At 44.4% G+C, this 23,763-nt stretch overlaps 1 protein-coding gene and 1 non-coding gene across 2 annotated transcripts in view; one reads left to right on the forward strand and one right to left on the reverse strand.

Moving 5' to 3' along the window:
* Positions 1-23,763, reverse strand: part of LOC108850566 (uncharacterized) — a gene marked incomplete at its 3' end in the record, with an annotated part of 40,805 nt that overhangs the window by 12,347 nt on the left and 4,695 nt on the right. The window contains 2 exon segments of the mRNA XM_056994805.1: positions 17,804-18,782; positions 23,131-23,725. Coding sequence (XP_056850785.1) covers positions 17,804-18,782; positions 23,131-23,725 — 1,574 coding nt within the window.
* Positions 21,120-21,226, forward strand: LOC130500507 (small nucleolar RNA R71). Its single transcript, XR_008939129.1, has one exon. It is a non-coding gene; the product is annotated as a small nucleolar RNA R71 (small nucleolar RNA).

Below are 23,763 nucleotides of genomic sequence, written 5' to 3' on the forward strand. Positions count from 1 at the left end.
AATTGCTAGACCCCTGAACAATCTTTTGTGCAAAGAAGTTAAATTCGATTTTACGCCGGAATGTAAGGAAGTTTCGAAGCGCTGAAGAAGTCTCTTATAACTGCCCCAGTCGTACAACCACCCGATTGGAATCTCCCTTTCGAGATTATGTGCGATGCGAGTGATTTCACAGTTGGAGCAGTTCTAGGACAACGAAAAGATAAGAAGCTACACGCTATATACTATGCTAGTCGCACACTCGACGAAGCGCAACGGAATAACTCTACCACAGAAAAAGAGTTGCTAGCAGTGGTTTATGCTTTCGAAAAATTCCGCCAATACTTAGTTGGAGCATATGTTATAGTCCACACTGATCATGCTGCCATCAAATATTTAATGCAGAAGAAAGATGCTAAACCAAGACTAATAAGATGGATCTTGTTACTCCAAGAGTTCGATATCGAAATCAAAGATAAAAGAGGAGTAGACAACGGTGTCGCTGATCATCTTCCCAGGATTCGAATTGAGGATAAAGTTCCTATAGACGATTTCTTTCCCACAGAGAATATAGCTCTTTTGGACACATCATTCATAGGTCACATATCGCTCATATCTGACGGATTGCTGGACGAATCAAATGGCAAATTGACGACCGACACTACTGATAAAAGATCAATCATATCCATCAGCGACAGAACATCAACAGAACTTATTGACATACCAGTTAAGGTTGCTTGTAATGCTTTGAATCATAATATATCTGATGTCTCTCTACAAGAAGCAAACGCGATTGGACGGAATATCAAAGATCGACCTTGGTATGCCGATATAGTCAACTATTTAGCCGCTGATTTTGAACCAGAAAATTTAAAAGGTTATGAAAGAAAGAAATTCTTTCGTGAAGTTCAGAGATACCACTGGGATGAGCCCTATCTCTACAAACACTCTGATTACCAATGTCATAGCTCTGATTACGCAGGACATTTCACCACTTTTAAAATAGTTTCCAAAATTCTCCAAGAAGGATTTTGGTGGCCAACAACATTTCGCGATGTTCATGCTCATATAGCACAATGCGACAGATGTCAGCGGAGAGGAAAAATAAGCAAGAGACATGAGATGGAACAAAAATTTATCTTGGAAGTAGAAGTTTTCGACTGTTGGGGAATAGATTTTATGGGTCTTTTCCCATCTTCTTATGGCAACAAATATATCCTAGTCGCTGTAGACTACGTCTCAAAATGGGTTGAGGCAGTTGCTTCCCCTACAAATGATGCGTCTGTAGTTATCAAACTTTTCAAGAGCATCATCTTCCCAAGATTTGGAGTTCCAAGAATAGTCATTAGTGACGGTGGATCACATTTCATAAACAAAGTTTTCGACAGATTGCTTGAGAAAAATTGTGTCCACCATCGAGTAGCTACACCTTATCATCCACAAACCAGTGGACAAGTGGAAGTTTCGAACCGACAAATCAAGGAAATCTTGGAGAAGACTGTCCGAATAGATAGGAAAGATTGGTCTCGCAAATTGGACAATGCCTTATTGGCATATCGGACCGCCTATAAAACACCACTGGGAACGACACCCTTTCACTTGCTGTACGGAAAATCATGCCATTTACCAGTTGAACTGGAGCACAAGGCAGCCTGGGCAACCAAATTATTAAATTTTGATATTAAGCCAGCTGCCGAGAGACGACTAATTCAGCTCAACGAGCTCGACGAAATACGACATTTGGCATATGAAAATTCGAAGTTATATAAGGAACCAACAAAAGCTTATCACGATAAGAAAATCCTATCTAGACGTTTTGAACCAAATGATCAAGTTCTCCTATATAACTCCAGATTAAACCTTTTCCCTGGAAAACTAAAATCTCGTTGGTCAGGACCTTTTACAATTAAGGAAGTAAAACCTTCCGGAGCACTAATGATCGTTAGTGAAGAGGGCGACGAGTTCACAGTAAACAGGCAGCGAGTAAAGCATTATTGGGCCAAAACACCAGATATAAAGCCCCTTTCGCTGCTACCACCCGGTGATAACTAAAAGCAGTTATCCTAAGTCGAGCTAAAGACTTTAAACTAAGCGCTGAATGGAAGGCAACCCATTTTTCTTTTTTTTTTTCATTTTTCATTTAATATTTTCATCCCTATTTTAACTTTTATTTTCAATTTTTATTTTATTTTTATTTTCTATTCATTTAGTTAGAAATTTTAATCATTAGTTAGTAACATTTACATTATTTCCAACGCATTCATTTTCCCATATGCATAAAATCGATCGATATCAACAATGTTGTATCGATCGACACGGGGATGTCGAGGCAACTTCTCATTTAACTCGACATCCGCCTCCTTTTTCCTTATTTCGCAAACCCTAGCCGAATCCTGAAATTCCCTTTTCTCTCTCGATTCTTGACGATTTCCGTTGAATCTTTGCCCAAAACAACTCGATTTCAAGCCCTCCATCTGTTTTCATTCGCATTTCTCTCATTATCCAAGGTATTGATCCGAAATTTTCTTTGGATTGGAACCCTAGGGTTTGGGTTTTGAATTGGGGAAAATCGGGTCGATTTGGTGCAAATTCTAGGGCGTTTTAGATGTTTACATCGGTTATCTAGTTGCTAGGATAGTTTGTTATGCTCCAATCCTCTCTTTCGATTCGTTTTCGTATTGCCTGTTGAAATTGCAGGTTTCGCGAGTCGCTATCGATCGACACAGACTTTGTCCTGTCGCTCGATTTCCGATTCCCTGTTGAACACTGATCTGATCTGTCGATCGACACACACAAGTGTGCATCGGTCGATATTACTCTCTTTCACGAATCAATGCTAACTTACTCGTTTACTTTTCTTTTCAGATGAGCACAGATTCGGACACTGAGAGAGAGAGGAGGACGAAGAGGAGGAGTGATCCCGTCGGCCCATCAAACCGCCGGTAACCTCGAGTCCCGAGGGACGACGAGAGGCCTCCATGGCCACATGTGGATAAGACCCCCATCGCTTACAGGGAAGGTCGCAACTTCTCAGATCCGAGGGCAGTCGTCTCCAGCAAGAGTGTACCGATAGAGAGCTCACAGAGCAGTGGGACGACTTCGACAGCCTGCACTACAACGCCTGGATCGATGTCGACATCGAGCCTACACGCTTCATTGACCCGGAGGTCACACACAAGATGCGGATCCATGATGATCTGTACGCGATGATCGCTCAGCTCGGATTGGGCACCATGGCCACGCACGCCTACGACCTCCACGTTCCGTTGGTCCGCCAGTTCATGGCCTCTGTCCGTCTCACCTACCGCCCTGACGGTCCTAAAGTCGCGGGCGACGGCGTGCTCTCTTTCTTTGCTCGAGGGAAGAGATACTCGATCACCATCCCCCAGCTCTGAAGTATTTACGGTTTTGAGGAGGATGCGACATCTTGCAGGTTCTCGCCTCTCCCTGGTGTGAACGACTTCTGGAAGATCATAGGCACCGGCAGTTGGAGCGGCTCAGCGACTCAGTGTGACGTTCGTCACCCGACTTTACTTTACTTCCTACGGGCTATTGCCAACACTCTGTTGTGCAAGATGGAGCCCAACAAGGTGCGCCTCCATGATCTCTCACTTCTCTTCCCAGCAGTGAACGGACTGGTCGATCTCTCTCACCTCGACATTGCGGGACTGGTAGTCCCCAACCTTGGAGGTCTCTTCGCCGAGCATCTGATCTTACTGAAGAAGAAACCCTTCACGGGTTCGGGTAGGAAGAAGGAGAGTGTGGGTAGTCTTCTCACACCGATCTTTGAGTTCTGTGGTGTCCGTCTAGACATGAGTACCGCAGACCGCCGCCATCTCTTCATGGACGAGCAGCACCTGATGCACTGCTTCTGGCTCAAGGAGAGCCTTCTCTGGTTTTTCAGGATTGACCGCCGCTTCCGTATGTTTCAGCTCCCGCACGCATCACTCACTGACTTCGACCATCAGGTCGACATAATCTGGTTCAGGCCCGACGACGAGTTCCTATTGGAGCTCACCACCGAGTCTCACCAGGAACCGATGGAGCGTGGTATTGGAGGATTTCAGGCAGCTCCCGCAGCTCCCCTTCCTGACTTCCCGGACATACCAGACGTCCCGATGCCTGAGGCAGACTTTCAGAGGACGGTCATGAGTGCTCTTCGAGCCATCTGGGCTCGAGTCACGCGACCACCATGTGCGAGCAGGAGGAGTGTCATAGCATCAGACCCAGGACCATCTCACCAGTACCAGCAGGAGGAGGACGAGGAGGCCACTGACTAGCCTTCTTACCTTTTCTCTTTATCTTTCAGACTTTTTATTTTTTTATGCTTATGTTTCGGATTTGCAGGATTTATGTTCTTAAACTTATCTATGTTTTATGCTTTTGCACTATTTTTTATGTTTAATTTCCTTTGTGTTTTGACTGACAGCAGAGCTAACTTGAGAGTCAAGCTAGACGAGTTAGTGAGTCCCGTGCTAACACATTATTACACATTCTGTCTGATACTGTCGATCGATACCGTCTATGGTACATCGTTCGACAGGAAAGACAGAAAGGTACGACACTTTGCTTCATTATCTCCATTTCTAACTTTTCATATTTTTATCTTCCAACTTATTATTACACCGAGACGGTGTAATTTAAATCTGGGGGAGAGTGTTACTAACATTTATCAATTATCATCTATTTTTATCATATAAACTAACCTATTTTCATTTATATTTTCCAAAAGTTAAAATCGTTTTTCGAGTCAAAAAGAAAAAAAATATATATTAATGATTTTCTAAACCGTTCTTTGGCGTTACTCTAGACTTATTTACCACAGATTGCACTAGAGATACCAAAGTGGATCAACCTGTCAGTTAGCCACACTTGCCCAGATTGTTTAAAGGAACCGAAGCTAGCCTCCAACCTAATACTGACTAGTTTAGCTTGTCTTGGGGCTTGGTATACATCGGATCGGAATCCCCTGCAAGACTGAAAAGGTACAAGGCTGTGCAATTATGGTTTCCTTCCTTCTCTCTTCGGCATCTCAAGATCTAAAATTATAAAGAAAAGATTGAAATGATTTCTTGAGAGGCAGAGGGGTAGGAGTGTCTCCTGCGACCCCATTATTCTAAATCTCAAGAATGATCACACATTGTGGAAACGAGGGGTATGAGTGATTCCTGCGACCCCAATATTCGCTACACTTTGCCAAAAATGTATGAGTTACAATGCAAATGTCAATAAGATGGACTAGATGCCTATGTGGAATCGAAACCTGTTGAAATTGAAACTAAAAAGAGATCCAGAGAAGAGAGATTGGAGGAGAAAAGAATTAGAAAAGACTACCTGCTCAGGAAACTTGTTTGAGTTGAATCCATGTGTCTTTTGATCGATACCCCCAAGGTAAAGCACGCACTTTTATTTTATGCTAAGAAATGAGGTTAGTAAAGGAGAATTTTAGACAAGATCTGCTAAGTTGTTGGATAGATGAATTTGGTTGCCAGACTAGGATAAGGTATAAATGTGCATTTGTGGTTGAGACCGTTTAGATTCTTATGACAACGAAGTGAGGATTTTTAAGTTTTTAAAAATAAGAGTCATGTTGTTTTCAAACCTCCTTCGGAGAGACTACTGATTGTTTTGCTTGAGGACAAGCAAAAGAGTAAGTCTGGGGGAGTTGATATACCATGAATTTCACCCGTTTTTAGCCATGGTATATACGAGTTTTCAATCATATTTACTTCGTTTTCAAAGTATTTTAGAGTATTTCAGGCACAGGTACTTAATTGAAGAAAGCAATACTTTTAAGGCATTTTTGGAGCATTCTCACGAATGAAGAATCGACCGATAGGAATCATGCGAGGTCGGGCGATTAGAGTCACTTACAATCGATCGACGGTGATGGAAGATTGTCGATCGATATTTAACCATTCGATGGATTACGATTTAGAAGATTTTCAAGTATCACAAGTGTGCTATTTTTACACAATTAGTCCCTGGCCGCCTGTTAGGCCTTATATACTAGGGGTTTGTATCATTTTAGAGGCAGACCTGCCTAGAGACCTATTGGAGAAGAGAAGTAATTTGGCTACCTTAGGAGAAGAGTTAGAGTTGGAGAGATAGATCTGAGACTGCAAAACAGAGAAGATCTTGAACTCCCTTTTTATCTTACTCATTACTCTTTGTGTTCCTTATTTTTTCATTCAAACCATCATGATCTTGTCTCTTATGAATATGTCTGAGTAAACCTAATTGTTAGATTTAGGTTTCTCATAAGGGTGAATCATGTGATGAGATTGTGATATTTATTAGGGTTGTTATATTAGTTCTTTCACTTAGTTATTCTTAATACTAGATTTAGGATTGATCACCCTTAAATCTAGATCTTAGGATTGAAGAGATAACCAACTGTATACTCTCAATACCCCGAAATAAACTATAGTGATCTAACTGACTAGACTCATGCGAAAGGTGGTCTAGATCATTAGAGAACGCGTTCAACCTAATCGATAATGCTTGCTAGAATTACCATCGATTGATACAACCATCGTTGTAGCGATCGATTGTATGAAAGGTGTATTGATCGATTAAGACGAAAGTCGTATCGATCGACTCTTTTCCGAGATCAACAAACGACAGTTGAGATCCGGAATCTAGTAAAGGAGAACCTTCTGGTCGTACCAACTGATTGAGTTCAAGGACTAAAGCCCTATTGTCACTTTCAAACTGCATAAATTCATACCGGGGAAATACCTAAATCTAGCTATCCTCCTCATTTAGAAACAACCTTCACTTCAGTTACTGAACAATTCCCTTGTTCACATTAATATTTACTGCTTTTAAGCATATAAAACCTTAAGTCTATTTTTTAATTCTATTTAATTAAGCCTTGAAGTAATCCTAGAGTCCTTGTGGATTCGATCCCTAAGTACTGCATCTGAACCTCTTATTTGAGAGAGTAATTCACTTTTTAGGGTAATTTGAGTGATATCACTACAGCAGACGTTGATGAGATCAGACATGAGCTGTACGAAGCTATGAATCCTATGGAGGAAAGACTCAACGAAAGAAGTGATGACATTGACGACACTCTCAACAAAAGAGAGACCTACCTTTGCAGAGCTACTGGTCTATTGAAGAATGAGATACGCAATATGCAGAAAAATCTTGAGTACCAAGGCCAACGCTCAGAATCGATCGACACAGTAGATACTGAGTCGACCGACAGAACACTCAGCGAAACGACCGACAGAACACTCAGCGAAACGACCGACGCACATGTTGTAGCATCGATCGACACCGAATCTTTGGCAGACCGAGATCAGCTAATTCATGACAAGATCGATGCATTACAGAATGAGCTGAGGGAGTTATCAGTATACACCTACCAGACCATCGACAGGAAGGTTGGCAACATCGCCTACATTGAGAATTCTGTGAGGAAACTTCAGGATACAGTCCTCAAGATAGATAAGAAACAGCTGAGATCAGATGATGCCCCAAGAAGCTTCATTGCCAGATGGTTCAACAGTAGAAGACATGAGATTGATGATTGCTGTCCAGTAATCAGCAGTTTCTGCACCCGCTGAGTCACACACCTACCACAGTCAAGCTAAATGACTATAACAAAGCGCTGAGTGGGAGGCAACCCACTATTAGGTTTTCTTTTATTTTCCTTTAGTTTATTATTTTTCATTTTTGCTTTTATTTTTCGGATTTATTTTGCAGTTTTTATTAGATCCGAGTAGAATGATGATTCCGTCGACCGACATTTACCATTCATATCGCTCGACACCACACGACCATTACTAACGATCGACGTACACCACTACGAGTCGATCGTCACCTTGTCGATCAGGTTTAATCATTCTAACTTGTTATATTTATTAATTATGATTTATTTACCTCACCATCGGCTGTGTTACACTAGGACAGTGTAATTTAAGTCTGGGGGGGGGGGAGTTTACTAATATGTGTTTTTTATTTTGGTTTTTATTCAAATTGTTTTTTCAAAATTATTTTTCGCATAAGTATTAAATAGGAACACTGATATAGATTTATATTTGATTGTCTGACCACTCTTTAGCAGCATTCTAGATTACTGATTGCAGATAGTACTAAAGATGCTAAAGTGGATCAACCTGTCATCTATATTCACTAGCTAAGATTGTTTGAAGGAACCAAAGCCAACCTCCAACACTAATACTGACTTATTTGCTTGTCTTGGGGCTTGAAAATCACTGGATCGGAATCCTCTTACAAGTCTGGAAGGTAAAAATTATGTGTGTTTCTGGTTCCCTTCCTTCTCTCTCTTCAGCGTCTCAAGATCTAAGTTTATGTTATAAAAGATTGAAATGATTTCTTGAGAGGCATAGGGGTAGGAGTGTCTCCTGCGACTCCAGTATTCTAAATCTCAAGGATGATCACACATTGTGGAAACGAGGGATAGGTAAATTACCAAAGACCCCATTATTCGCTACACTTTGTCAAAGATGTATGAGTTACAATGCAAATGTCAATGAGATGGACTAGATGACCTTTGTGGCATCGAAACTTGTTGAAATTGAAACTAATAAGAGATTCAGAGAAGAGAGATGAGGGGAGAAAGGGATCAGAGAAGACTACCTGTGTGTTCAGATACTTATTTGAGTTGAATCCATGTGTCCTTTGATCGATACTCCCAAGGTAAAGCCTGCAATTTTATTTTATGTTAATAAATGAGGTAAGTAGAGGGGAATGTCAGATGAGATTTGCTAAGTTGTTGACTAGATGAGTTTGGTTGCTAAGCTAGGATAATGCATAATGAACTTCTGTGATTAGGATGTTTAGATATGGATTGCAAACCCATAGAGTGATGGCTTCAATATTTTGAATCTTTGAGTTCCTGCTGTTTTCAAACCTTTTCCATAAACTAGTGTTTTTGCTTGAGGACAAGCAAATGAGTAAGTCTGGGGGAGTTGATATACCATGGATTTTACCCGTTTTTAACCATGGTATACTAGTATTTTATTATATATTTAATCTGTTTTCTAGCCTGTTAGGTATGTTTTCAGGTTCAGGAGCATTTCGTGAGAAAGTGATGTTTTTGGAGCATTTTGGAGTACAAGAGATGATATACCCGAGTTGACCATTCAAGACCAAGTCGGAAGTCAACATTGCGATTATAATCGATTGATACTCATTCTGAGTTGTCGATCGATGTAGCTGAGAAGATCCGCGTACTAGAAGATTATAATCGATCAATACACATCCGGTGTTGTCAATCGATATCGAGGACGAAATGGTTTAGCCGACTACTTCACCAAGACTTCACCAAATTACGAGATTGCCCCTGACGAGTTTTTAACCTAATGGAAATGCTTAAATATTTCTGCAGACGGCAAGCTTTTGACAACTTAGAGAAAAGCAAGTCCTCAGAGGCAAAGCAGAGAGTGTGAGAGAGAGACTAGAGTTTTATTTGTTTTTAGAGATTGGAGAGATTTCTCATCTCCTTTTGTATTTCTACTTATTTCTATCTATGCAATTCTTTCATCTATCCATTGTCATGAATTGCTTAGCTATGTCTAAGTAGTCTACTTGTTAGATCTAGGGTTTAAATAGGTTTGTGGGATTAGCCCCAAACTATAATTGCTAAGTTGTGGTACTCATCAAATGGATTGCACCCTATGCTTGTTCTAGATTAGCTAACTAGAATATAGATCATTAGGATCTTTGATTATCTTGAATTATCCATTTGAGCTAGCTTGTCTCCTGTTGAGAAGAGCGACAGCCCTTTTTGAGACCTATTGTTCATTATCGGCTCGCGCCTAGGCATATCTAGAAGCCGTCGATCGATATCCCGACAGGTGAATCGATCGCCTAGCGAAAGGTGTATCGATCGATATCTCAAAAGGATGTCAATCGACTCTTTTTCTGTGTCAACATACTACAGTTGAGGGCAGAGATCTAGATTATTTAACCAGTGATACATCACTAGAGTTAAGCGGCTGAGATCTATAGTATCATGCAAGCAACTTGTTAAAGCAGTTATAGAAATTATAATCTCCATTCCTGAATAAAAGCCCTATGTCTAGCACTCTTTATCACATGTAAACAACCCATCATATTGTTAGTTAGAGCAACTTCACCTAGGATTGATTAGTAGATTTTATTTAATTGGTTCTCTAGCTCCTCGTGATTCGATCCCTAAGTACTACAGCTGTACCTCTTATTTGAGAGAGTAAGCTCTACTGGGTAATTTGAGCACTATCACCAGCATATCATCAATGTAGACCTTCATGGTCTGCTCTATCTGATCGGCGAACATCATGTTGACAAGTCTTTGATAGGTCGAACCTGCGTTCTTCAATTAGAAAGGCATGACCTTCTAACAGTAGATGCCCCTTGAGGTCATGAATGAAGTCTTCTCTTGGTCGTCAGGATGCATTAAGATTTGGTTATATCCGGAGAACGCATCCATGAAACTCATCAGCTGATGACCAGCAGTTGCGTCGACTAGCTTGTCGATGTGAGGTAAGGGGAAGGGGTCTTTAGGACAGGACTTATTAAGATCCGTGAAGTCGATACAGACTCTCCACTTCCCGTTTTTCTTCCTAACGACCACTACATTAGCTAGCCATTCCGGGTATTGCACCTCTCATATGAATCCGGCATCTAGTAGGTTCTTGACCTCTTCGTTGATTATCTCGTCCCTTTCAGGAGCGAACTTCCTCCTCATCTGTCTGACGGGAGGATTCATTGGATCCACTTTGAGTTGATGCATGATGACATTGGGGTCAATTACAGGCATGTCCTCATGAGACCAGGCAGAGCAATCGGAGTTGGATCTTAGGAAGTCGACCAATCTCCTTCTCAGGCCTTCCGGAAGCTTGGAGCCTATCTTTAAGTTTCGGCTCGAGTTCCCTTCCGTGAGTGGGACCTCATCCATTTCTTCCACTTCCGGCTCTTCGGTATGTGGGGCCGGAAGCTTTATCTGTAATTGCTATAAGAGTTGGGTCTTCCCTTTTAGGGTGGTCTGATAGCAGGACCTAGCATTTTCTTGATCTCCCTTGACTGCCTTAATGCCCCAAGGGGTTGGGAATTTGACCAGCTGATGCAAAGTTGAAGGTACGGCTCCCATGTCGTGGATCCACGGCCTTCCCAATATCACGTTTATGATGAAGGGCAGTCGATGACTAGGAACTTCGTGGCTTGGTTTATCCCCTCGGCGTACACGGGGAGAAGGACCTCTCCTAGGGGTTTGCTTGACTTCTCCACTGAAGCCTACAAGGGGAGTCGCCTTTCTAGTTAGCGCTGTAGGTTCCAACCCTAGGTCGGCGAAGGCGGAATGGAAGATTAAGTTGCTGGAGCTCCCATTGTCTACTAGTATTCGCTTGACCAAGCAGTTTGCTATGGTATGTGAAATGACAATAGCATCGTGATGAGGAGCCAGGACCCTCTCATGTTCCCTTACAGTGAAGCTGATCTCGTCTGTTCCGAGGAGTAAGCGCTTAAGACCCTCGGCCTCTTGGCCGTTCCTGGCGTTGCGAGTACTTCTCTTGGCAGCGGCACTGCTGATTCCGCTTACCTCTGATCCGCCCGAGATGACATGGATCACCCGATCTTGCTGCGGTGGCAATGCAGGAGCAGCTTCGATAGGGAGACCGGGACCTTCCTTATTTAGAAGGTTCTTGGCCATATCCGAGAGGAAGTCCCTTAGGTAGCCTTTCTTGAGGAGCTCGGCGACTTCCATCTTCAGGGCTATGCAATCCTCCGTAGTGTGACCATGGTCACTATTGAACTCGCACCATCGCTGGGGTTTCGATTAGCCTCTGCAGCCTTCATCTTAGGAGGCCACTTGACTTGAGGACCCATTTGTCGTAGGACATCGATCAGTTTCGGTTTCGATATCGCAAGATGGGAGATATCGGGCCACGTGGATACCATCATCCCTTCGGATCTAGGTAAAGGGCAGTGTTGATATCTGCCCCTGCTTGGGTTACTGGTTTCCCTAGCAGGCTTGGGGTGAATGGGCTCATCACGATCATTCCTAGTAGGCTTTGATGACTTCTGATCGTACTTCGGACCGGCTTTGGCCCTACTAGCAACGTCTTCTTCCCACCTTACTTGAGCCCAAGCAATGGACAATACGTCTTCCATAATCCTGCACTTGTATTTGATCAGCTCCTTGTAGAGATCTCCCTCCGGAAGTAGACCCCACTTAAAGGCTGAGATAGCCGTATGAGCATTGCACTCATGGATAGCCACCTTCGCTTGGTTGAAGCGCGCTATGTAGGAACGAAGGGGTTCATTCCTATGCTGGAGGACTTCATAGAGATCATCCGAGTTTTTCTCTAGGTCACGGCTGCTGGCGAACTGTTCTACGAACTTACCGCTAAGGGCTGCAAAGGATTTGATGGACTTGGTAGGCAGGCTGATATACCATTGGAGAGCAGGGCCGGTCAAGGTTGATCCGAATCCTTTGCACATGGTAGCTTCCCGTGCGTCCCGAGGGATTGCTACTGCTAGCATACGTTGCTTGTAGTGGGCGATATGATTGTCAGGATCTCTCGTACCTTCATACATCTTTATGCTCGGGAAAGAGAACTTTCGTGGCATCTCCACCGAAGCAATCTCAACCTGAAAAGGCAACACTTTTGAGACAAAACTCCTTATGTTCAATTAAGATCAGCGTGAGCTTCTTGTCACAGGCTCTACTCAGAGAGAACGGGCTAGGTATAGAACAAGATAACTTTTATGGTGGAGTTCTAGAGTGTTTAGGGTTTACCAAGAGAGGATGCAGGATATCGCACAAAATGGTCGTGAGAGGACGGCTCCATTGAGGTCCACAGTCCTTACTCATCTCTGCTGATCGGACTGCTCTCCGATAGATCGATCATAGGACTGCTCTCCGATAGATCGATCATAGGACTGCTCTCCGCGATTCAACTTCCCCTTCAGAACACTTTACTGAAACCACCATCACTTTCTCAACTTCCCCAGTGGCATGCATCATGGATTCTTCCCCTTCTCGTCACCAGTAAATCAAAGCAAAAACAAAAAAAAAACTATTTCTTTTTCTTTTTTTTTTTTTTTTTTTATATATACTGAAATACAAAATGCTTGGGTGACGAGTAAGGAGGTAACAAGTGATGTACATGATGCCACTGGTGATTCATTCTGGTCTGTTCTAGCCACTTACTTCTTCGTTGTTCTCTCTGGTATCGGAACAAGCACTCCGGTTGTTCTCTTTTGTACCGGAACAAGCACCCTGGTTGTTCTGCCTGCTTCCACTGTGTGAGCATTGATGAGTAAGAACTGCGTCGATCCTTTCCTCTCCGACCTTTTTGCACATATCTGCACATAAAGTACTAGAAAAGCAAATGCATGAGGGTGGAATAAAAGGTCAAGGTTCAAGGTGGGAACTAGCTAAAGATGAGCTAGCCACTCAGGAACAGCAAGAGGGATAAAAATCAGATAAGAAGTCCTGAGTGTAGTTCTCATTCTACCCTGATCTAGTGCCCATGACAAGAAGAATTAAAGTCCAGATTAGGTTCAGATAAAGTGGAGTTAAGTCTGCCCAGTGTAACCTGATCGGTATAGAACTTCTGGAGTGTCAAATGAGATAAGTCAGGGTGTTCCAGGTCCATGTGTGGGTCTTTCATCACTGCTAAGGTTACTGAATAAGAAGGTTAAAGCACGAGGTGGTTAAAGAGCATCACAAATAAGGTCCTGATTCCCACAATAGTTTTGACAGACTCGATCCTAAAAACTGACTCAATAAAAACATAAAAATGACATAAGGACTGACTCAAAAAGCACACAAGCGAATATAGTACAATCGCTCCCCCAGACTTAGTTCACACCATCCCTGGTTGTGAAAATAAATCAGAGGAAGCTGAAACACACCAAACAGAAGCAAATAACATGAAAAATAAATAGTTCAGATGGATAAGACAAAGGGATAGAAATAGTCCTTTCGGACTCAGTCTGAATCGCCGCTACCGGAGTGACCAGCTGTCCTCCTATTCCTCGGCAGTCTCTCTGCTCCAGTCGATGTTCCCGCTTGTTTCTTGCATGGGCGCCTTGTTCTCTGCGGCGTACGCTCCTCCTGGGCTCCAATGCAGCCGCCTGTGATCGCCCTGAGTATCCTCTTCATGAGGCTGTTGTTCTTCTTTTGGGACTCAACCATCCAGCGTCTGTAGGCGTGATCATCAGTCACATCGGTGAAGTCCTCCAAGTCATACTCACCATCAGCTGGTGGAATCACATGCTCCACATCATCCATGTCTTCATCATCGTGCTGAACCGGGGCCTTTGGATCATCGCAGAGTTGCTCTTCATCGAGTGAGAACACAATGTTCTCCAGGGATAAGAAGTCTGTGAACCCAGGCATAGGGAGCTTGCAGTACAGGGGGTTCCCTTCTTTATCCTGGAACTTGTAGGTGGTCTCGTCGCGCAAGATGTGGCATGTGATCAGGTAAGGAGTATCGATGTACTCCATCTCAGAGACGACCTTGTAGGAGCTGAGGTCGATGTTGAAGCGCTGGAACAATGGTGTGAGCAGACTGCCACAACGATCCTTCTTATCATCAGTCCGAATCAGGGTGTCTCTGCGGTCAGCGAACATGGAGATGAGATGGAACCCCGGGTTGGTCTTGACTTCCTGGATTGGGGTGATGTTCTCTCTGAGCATTTCATCCTCAAGTCCCGTGTAGAGAACCTGGAGCTCTCCATTCGTTATCTTAGAGGTGTACTCCTTCGCGAACAGGACATTGGACACAATATTGGCGATGATCCGGATAGCAGGGTTCCGGATCTGCGACTGATAGGCCTTGCGAGAGGTGAACTTGCCGGCAGCGATGAGATCCCAAAAGGTGTACGCCGGCTTGAACTTCTTCTCCACTGAAACTCCCCTTGGCGTGTCTGCAATCTCGAGTAGCGCGTTCAGATCGTTGAGAGAGATGGTGCAGAACTTGCCATCAGCCATGAAGGAGAAGGAGCAGTTCTCGTACGTAGGCGCAGTGGGGTTCTGGTAAGTGATCTGGCACGTTGCGAGCACTTGCCTGACCAAGTCTGGGTAGAGAACCTGGGCCTGATAACAGAGAGGCATGAATCCTATAGCCTGCATCGTGTCGAACACCTGAGTGTCAAGGCCTAGATTGGCTAGTGTTGGCTGGTGCACGAACCGCGTGGGCAAGATCTCTGCTAGGAGGAGCCGGTTGTATATCGCTGCTGACTCCTTGTCCCATCCCTCAACGTTGAAGTCAAGGAGCAACGGATCATTGAGGTCGATGGGCTCGCCCTCAGTCTTGTTCGGCCATGGGTAACCAGGTGGAGCACTCGCGGCTGGAGAAGCTGTGCTCTTGGTGGCTCTTGCGTTCCGCATCTTTGGAGGCATCTGCAAAACAAAAATAATATCCAATATCAGCACAGTTCGTTGGTTGTTCTAGAAACGATGGAACAATCCAATCTTCTTGTTCTACCCAAGTCCATCGATTACTAGACAACCTACACAATCCTCAATCTCAACAGTACAAATTGCAAAGGCCAAGAATCACAAGCAACAATCGGTTCCTCTTCCATTCAAAATCAATCATGAATTCAATCCTAGTAGCAATCTAAGAGCTACAATCTAGGATGAAATCGCAAAGCATAAAGGAAAAAGAGGATCCAAGAAATCACTCCCAAATCGCGATTTGCATGCGCAAAGAGGGGGAGAGTTCTTGTCCGATTACCTTGATGGAGAGGTGATTCCTGCAAAACAAACCAATCTCTAGAGAACCCAAGAGGTGAGAACCAAAAATCGTGAAGATAGAATAAAAAAGGGGAGAGTTTGCGATTTAGGGTTCTTGAGAGGGGTGGGTTGATTTATGGCGAGAGAGAGAGAGATAGTGGGGAGTGGAATGTTTGGGCTTTAAAAAGCCAATCAAAACCGCTTCCCCTTCCTTTTTATTTGTTTTTTTTATATATATATATATTTTGTTCGAGCACTTACTTGTGAACAATCGGCGGAACAACCGCTGGAGTGCTCTCCTGGAGTGATCTCGAACAAAAATAAAACAATATTTACACTCACCAGTGGGTTGCCTCCCACCAAGCGCTTGTTTTCTGTCACTAGCTTGACTTCAGTGAGCCGATTAGCCTTGAGGGGGATCGCTTAAGGGTATCTCTACACCTTCAGCGATTGTTGTGTCAGCAAGATATGGCTTTAGACGCTGACCATTGACAACAAATTCTCCACCTCTTGTGTCCATCAACACAACAGCTCCATAAGGGCGAACCTCCTTAATGGTGAAAGGTCCAGACCACCTGGACTTAAGCTTTCCAGGGAACAGCTTAACCCGTGAATTAAATAGTAAGACCTGATCGTTCGGAGCAAAGCTTCTGCTGATGATCCGTTTATCATGGAACGCCTTGGTCTTTTCCTTGTAGATCTTAGAACTCTCATAGGCCAGATGCCTGATCTCCTCCAACTCGTGGATCTTAATGGTTCGCCTCTCCTTGGCGGGTTTGATGTCGAAGTTGAGTAGTTTGACAGCCCAAGCCGCCTTGTACTCTTGCTCAACAGGTAGGTGGCACACCTTGCCATAGACCAGATGATAGGGAGTGGTCCCTAAAGGGGTCTTGTAGGCTGTTCTGTACGCCCGGAGAGCATCGTCAAGCTTAAGGGACCAGTCCTTGCGGGTGGTGTTGACAGTCTTCTGCAGGATGTTCTTGATCTCTTTGTTGGAAACTTCCACTTGACCACTTGTTTGAGGATGATAGGCGGTTGGAACCTTGTGTTTGACACCATTCTTGCTCAGCAATCCTTGGAACAACTTGTTGATAAAGTGAGTTCCACCATCGCTTATAACCACTCTAGGCACTCCAAATCTTGGAAAGATGATGGAGGTGAACATCTTGGTTACAACTCGCGCATCATTGGTAGGACTAGCAATACCTTCTACCCACTTGGAGACATAGTCCACAGCAACTAGGATGTACTCGTTCTTGTGAGAAACTGGGAAGGGTCCCATGAAATCGATCCCCCATCAATCGAACACTTCAACTTCCAAGATGTAGTTCTGAGGCATCTCGTTTCTCTTGCTTATACTCCCCATCCTTTGGCATGAATTGCATCTTGATATGAAAGCGTGAGCATCTCTGAACATAGTGGGCCACCAGAAACCGGCTTGGAGGATCTTGGAAACTGTCTTGAAGGTGGCAAAGTGACCAGCATAAGAGGAACCGTGACAGTGGTGAAGGATCCGTGGAATATCAGCCTCTGGAACACACCTCCTGAAGATCCCATCCTTGCCTTGCCGATAGAGATACGGCTCATCCCAAAAGAAGTGCCTTGCCTCCCTTAGAAATTTCCTCTTCTCATTCCCAGTGAACCTCAAAGGCTCTTTCTCAGCTGCCAAGAAGTTGGCAATCTCAGCAAACCATGGAAGGTTCGGGTACTCCTTCTGGATCACTGCAACGAATGCTCCTTCTACGCGGGAACATTCCTTGATGACAGGTGACGACTGCTCGATGTTGCGCAGACCAATCGCATTGACGTACTCCATCGGTTGTTCCTCATCAAGAACTGTCTCATCTGACACTTTCATCCTGGAGAGATGATCTGCTACTCTATTATCAACCCCCTTCTTGTCTCTTATCTCCAGATCAAACTCTTGGAGCAAGAGAATCCATCTTAAGAGCCGCGGTTTAGCATCCTTCTTCGTGAGTAGGTACTTGAGAGCCGTGTGGTCTGTGTGCACAATCACCTTCGATCCAACCAGATAGGATCTGAACTTCTCAAAAGCGAACACGATGGCTAGGAGCTCCTTCTCTGTGGTTGCATATCGGCACTGAGCTTCATCTAAAGTTCTGCTTGCATAGTAGATCACGTGAAGCTTCTTGTCTTTACGCTGTCCAAGGACTGCTCCTACTGCAAAATCACTTGCATCTGTCATGATCTCAAAAGGGAGATCCCAGTCTGGAGGTTGGACAACTGGTGCACTGACTAGAGCTCCCTTGATCGTGTGAAATGCGGCTAGGCAGTCACTGTCAAAAGCAAACTGAGCTTCCTTGCAGAGTAACCGAGTAACTGGTCTCGCGATCTTAGAGAAGTCCTGGATGAACCTCCTATAGAAACCAGCATGTCCCAAGAAACTCATGATTCCCTTCACTGAACTTGGTGGTTGCAGACTCATCATGACCTCGATCTTTGCCTTGTCCACCTCAATGCCTTTCTCTGATATCTTGTGTCCCAGAACAATCCCATCTCTGACCACGAAGTGGCATTTCTCCCAGTTCAGCACCAGATGCTTCTCCTCGCATCGCTTCAGCACCCTGCACAAGTTTGACAAACAGACATGAAAGGAGCTTCCATAGACTCTGAAATCGTCCATGAAAACCTCCATTATGTCTTCAATCAGATCAGTAAAAATCGACATCATGCATCGCTGGAAGGTCGCCGGAGCATTGCACAAGCCGAAGGGCATCCTCCTGTATGCATATGTTCCATAAGGGCATGTGAACGTCGTCTTCTCCTGATCGTCTGGTTGGATGGGAATCTGAAAGAAACCTGAATAACCATCTAAAAAGCAATAGTAAGGGTGGTTAGCCAATCTCTCAAGCATTTGATCAATAAAAGGAAGTGGGAAGTGATCCTTACGAGTCGCAGCATTCAACTTACGAAAATCAATGCACATGCGATGGCCAGTAACTGTTCTAGTGGGGATCAATTCATTCTTTTCATTGGTTATCACAGTGATCCCACCTTTCTTAGGTACTACATGCACAGGACTAACCCACTTACTATCAGAGATCGCATAGATCACACCTACTTCTAGAAGTTTCATTATCTCTTTCTTTACAACATCTTTTAGATTCGGATTTAACCTCCTCTGATGTTCTACAGAAGTCATCGATTCATCTTCCAGGTGTATTCTATGCATGCAAAGATCAGGTGAAATGCCAGGTATGTCAGCTAGAGAATAACCCAATGCCTTACGATATTTTCTCAGTTCACACAAAAGCAGAGCAGTCTCGGCATTGTTCAGGTCAGCATTCACAATGACAGGATATGTAGAGTTGGGTCCAAGAAATGCATACCTGAGTCCCTTGGGAAGGGATTTGAGCTCTACCTTTGGAGCTTTCAGCTCGCTCCATGAGTCATCGGTCTGAGCTGCCGGAACAGACGGGTTCTGAGGTGCGATTGTTCCAGCCGATTTGCTGGACTCGCTGTTCTCCCCCAGACTTAGATTCGCCACCATCCTTTCAATACTCCTGGCTGAATCCAGGAATTTGGCATAGGCATCAGCATCAACACTCTCTAAGCTCTGCTCGGCTTCAGCTCTGACTAAGGCGAGTTCAAGTGGATCCTCGGTGAGAATCTCCTCGATCATTCCCTCATGCGGCTCTAGCGGGTCACCATCTTCTTGGACAGTGAAAGTTTGTCCATCCAGCATCGGCTTCTTGAGCATCTGCTCCATCTCAAACTTCATCACAATATCTCCAAGGTGGAGATCAATCTTCCCTTGTCGGACATCGATGATAGCTCCAACAGTGCAGAGGAATGGTCTGCCTAGGATCAGGGGATCATTTGAATCTTCCTCGACTTCCAGAATAACGAAATCGGCAGGAACAAGTGTGTTCCCAACCAGAACTTGAAGATCTTCTAGGATTCCAACTGGAGACTTCAGAGATCGATCAGCAAACACTAGGGACATCCTGGTAGGCTTGCAGTCCGTGTATCCAAGGCGCTTAGCTACAGTATATGGCATGAGGTTTATGCTTGACCCTAGATCGACCAGTGAGCATGAGAAGACTGTTCTCCCAATCTGAACTGAGAGGACAAACTTTCCCGGATCACCCAACTTCTTGATCCTTCTGTTATGGAGCACCGCACTGCACTCCTTGGAGACAATCATGAACTCGCTGTCATCAGATATCTTCCCAGAGATCAGTCCCTTAACGAAGCTACGCATGGAGGGTATCATCTGGATCGCGCTTATTAGAGGGAGCTTGACAAATAGGTCTTCCAGCATCTTCCTGCACTTCATCTCTTCCTTATCCTTGCGTGTAGCCTTAGCTGGAACAGGGTAAGGTACTTTTGGTACTTACTGACGAGCAGGAGAAGGTGCTGCAGTCGGTGGAACAACCCCAGCGGGTCGCTCTGCTTCAGTCGGAACAGTCTCAGTAGGTTGTTCTGCCTCTTCCTCATCTGTGGGTACAGCTTTTGGTGGCTGATCCGATTCCTTCTGCTTCCCTTTCTCAGCCGATGTGAATCTCCTGGGGTCCAGATCAGGCAGTTGTTTTCCACTCTTTAGACCTACCGCATTGCACTCCTTGGGGTTCTTGTCTGTTTTTCCAGGGAGAGTTCCTTGCTGTCTCTTCACACTCTCAGCAGTCTGAGCAATCTGAATATCCATCTGTCTCATATGGCTTGAGACATTGTCATATTTCACACTCAGGTCATTGAACATATGATTCATCCTGGTGTTGATATCGTTTGTGACCTGGTTCAGTGCTTTCCCCTGGATCTGCTGTCCTTGGAGCAGCTGCCTCATCATATTGGCGAGGCTCTTCATGTCATCATGCGGAGCAGTCTGAGCCGGTTGGGCAGCATGCTGATTAACCGGCTGTTTCTGGCTATGGAACTGGGCATTCTGAGCTGGGTTGAGGACAAAGGTTCTTCCTTGATTGCCATAAGGCCTTTGGTATCCAATGTTCTGGCCCTGATTTCCTTGAGCTTTATCGTCTGGTTTAGGGGCATTGAACTGGTGGGGATTGTTCCTCACGTTAGGGTTCGGGTGATAGTTCTTGAACTGCCATCCTTGCACATTCACATAGCTCACTTCATGCTGATCCTCAGCTGACTGATCTGCCTCTGATGTTCCTTCCGCGGTGCTTTATCCTGAGGGGATTCTTCCATGATGAAGACCTGGTTCTGATTGCTCTTAATCAGCTGATCGACCTTGGCAGAGAGCTCATCAATCTTGCTGTTATCGATGCTTTTCACCTTCTGAGTACGATCAGTCTCGCGGTTATTATCAGCTGAGCTTGAGGCCATGTTCTCAATCAACTCGAAGGCACCTTGAGTGGATTGGGTCATGAAATCTCCCTTACTGGCTGAGTTCAAAGCGTTCCTGTATTCCCAGCCTACTCCATCGTAGAACACTCCGAGCAGATAGTCTTCTTCGAAACCGTGATGTGGGCACTCTCTGCGGTAGACATTGAATCGCTCCCATGCATCGCAGAACGGCTCATCCACCAATTGTTTGAAGGTCACGATCTTCTGCCTCAGAGCTGCCGTCTTCGATTTAGTGTAGAGGTGGCTTAAGAAGGCCTCTCGGACTTGTTCCCAGGTGGTGAGTGATCCCGTGGGTAGTGAATCAAGCCAGCGAGCAGCTTTCCCATCAAGAGAGAAAGGGAACATAGTACACTTGATGTAATCGGGTGGTACTCCATTCGCTTTAGTGAAACCACACATCTTCTCAAAGTGCTCGATGTGGTCCATCGGTATCTCAGCAGGAAGTCCATTGAAGATCTTCCTTTGCACTAGACTTATCAAGGCTGGCTTGATCTCGAAGTCCTGCCTAGTGCACGGTGGAGGGGTTATGGCAGATCGCATAGCAGGCAAATTGCGCAGTAAGTTTCTCTGGCCGATCTGGACAACTTCCTCCTGTTGGTTCTACTGGTTCGCAGCATTCAGAGCAGCTTGCTCGGCAGCAGCTTGCTGCGCTTGGATCGTTTGCTGCATCTGCTGCATCTGCTGTTGCATGAGTGCAAACGCAGCAGTGAGATCATCTTGGTGATCACCCATGTTGGTGTTCGTTGATCTCGGCTGTTGACGGTTCTGTCGTTCCAATCTCGCTAGTTCCTCGTTAGTAAGCTGATGCAATGGTCCTTGTGCGTTGCTCCGAGTATGTCTACTGGTCATGCACCTGGATTATCAGCTGAAACAAAGAAATAGACACGAGTTAGATATCTTAGACTAGATATAAAACCGAAAATTAGAGGTAAAAAATCTGGTCCCCGGCAACGGCGCCAAAACTTGATACACTAAAAATGAATCCTTGCTACTGCCAAGTTAACAGTTGCAATTGTAGTACTTGAGATTCAGATCCAGAGGACCAGTCTACACTCTAGTTCTATAAGTTTGAAATCAAGATAAGATGAAGATATGAATTTGGTTGAAGGAGGCGATAGTTAACAAGCAAAATAAACACGAGATTTATTCAATTAAACAAGAGCTAGCCTAGGGTATTTCATTGGGTATTGAATTGGAGCCAAACAATTATTCAAGCGCGATGAAGTGCTTTCTAGAACTCGGATCACTGAGCTGGAACACTCCAATGTCGTGGCAGTGATCACTTTGCAGATCGATCTCACCACCTAACTGTCGTTGGGATGAGGATCGATTGCAAGCTTTAGAGAACAGGTCCGATCAGTTCACTTACCACCCTAATATCTACTTTCGCTGATTAGGGATACTAAGCTCATTCAATACATGTCAAGTTATCATCCTAAGCGGTTAACTAGGCGATGAACTAGTGATCTAACATCAAGTGATCAGGTTAATGAAAGCAGTAAGAACAGTATGAATGAAGAACAGTTATGGATCGCTTATCTATGTTTAGCTCATGTCTCAACACCCTAAAGACCCTAGGCGAGCAAGGTTACTACTCGATCATGATGCAAATAGACAAAGACATAAATCTTGAATAAAATTGCATAAGAACAGAGTATGAAACAATAGGGTTCAGATGATCTTCTCTATGAGAGGATGGATTTCTTCTCCCTTACAAGTTGCAGATCGCAAATACTCAGTGTTCTCTTGTAAAAACTAGCGTAGAAAATAATAAAATGATAGATGGCGTTTTTATATGGAGGCGCCAATCAGAAGAAAAGAGATTAGGGCAACAGGGCTTTAATTCCCGAAATAGGAGTTTCCATATTCGTCTGGAACAATCTCCGGATCACTCCGTCTGCTTGTTCCGCTTGAGAGAGAACAGTCTCGGGACTGTTCTCTTGAATGTTCTCCGCATGAATGATCCAAAAGGACTTCTTTTCATTAGGCACCTTCTCTTATTTCTTCTACTAACTCCAGACCTGTAAAAGGTCAAAAAGGACTAGACTGACACGAATTAGTGACTTGAAACAAATGAAAACATATATACAATGATGTGAAAAACACCATATATCATGGACCTTCTTGAGGTACTTTCCATTCAAGTAAGCTGGACCTGATTTATCAGTTCCCAAATCAATCCCCAAGTAACCAAGTAGTGGGGTTATCCAGCCACCGATCCCAATCTGAGGTTCTGAATCGCGGTTTGTCCAAGCCCAATCCTTATAGTACATGAGGTGCGTCACAAAGTATCCCACCATACCAAAATCACTGTAGAAGTCATCAGGGACAATGGGTAACTGAGGGTGGGAGGCATAGTGTTGGACAGCTTGATGAAGAAATCTCAATTCCTCTCCAGCGATATTACTCACCTCCTTCTTGTAGAACAAGGTGTGGATAAGGAACCTGTGGAGATAGCGCAAGGTAGGGTGCTTGATGGCTGTGCTTCTGTCTTTCCTACCCTCTATTCCCTTCCCTGATATAAATTTCCAAGTTAGGTCTTCGATTCCTTTGTCTTTTGGTGCATTGGTGAGCTGAGGAAGAGCTGGATTCCTCCCATCATGGAGGCCAAGAGCTTCTCCAATCTCTGTGAAGGACATGGTGTAAGACTGACCAGCGATCTTAAAGGTGATTCTTCCCCAACTTGCTGTGCAATCTTCTTGGTGTGAAATGTTGCTTCAAGAGTAGACAAGAACTGACAAGAGACCTCGGGA

This window comes from Raphanus sativus, chromosome 9, assembly GCF_000801105.2.
Source record: "Raphanus sativus cultivar WK10039 chromosome 9, ASM80110v3, whole genome shotgun sequence".
NCBI classification, from domain to species: Eukaryota; Viridiplantae; Streptophyta; class Magnoliopsida; order Brassicales; family Brassicaceae; genus Raphanus; species Raphanus sativus.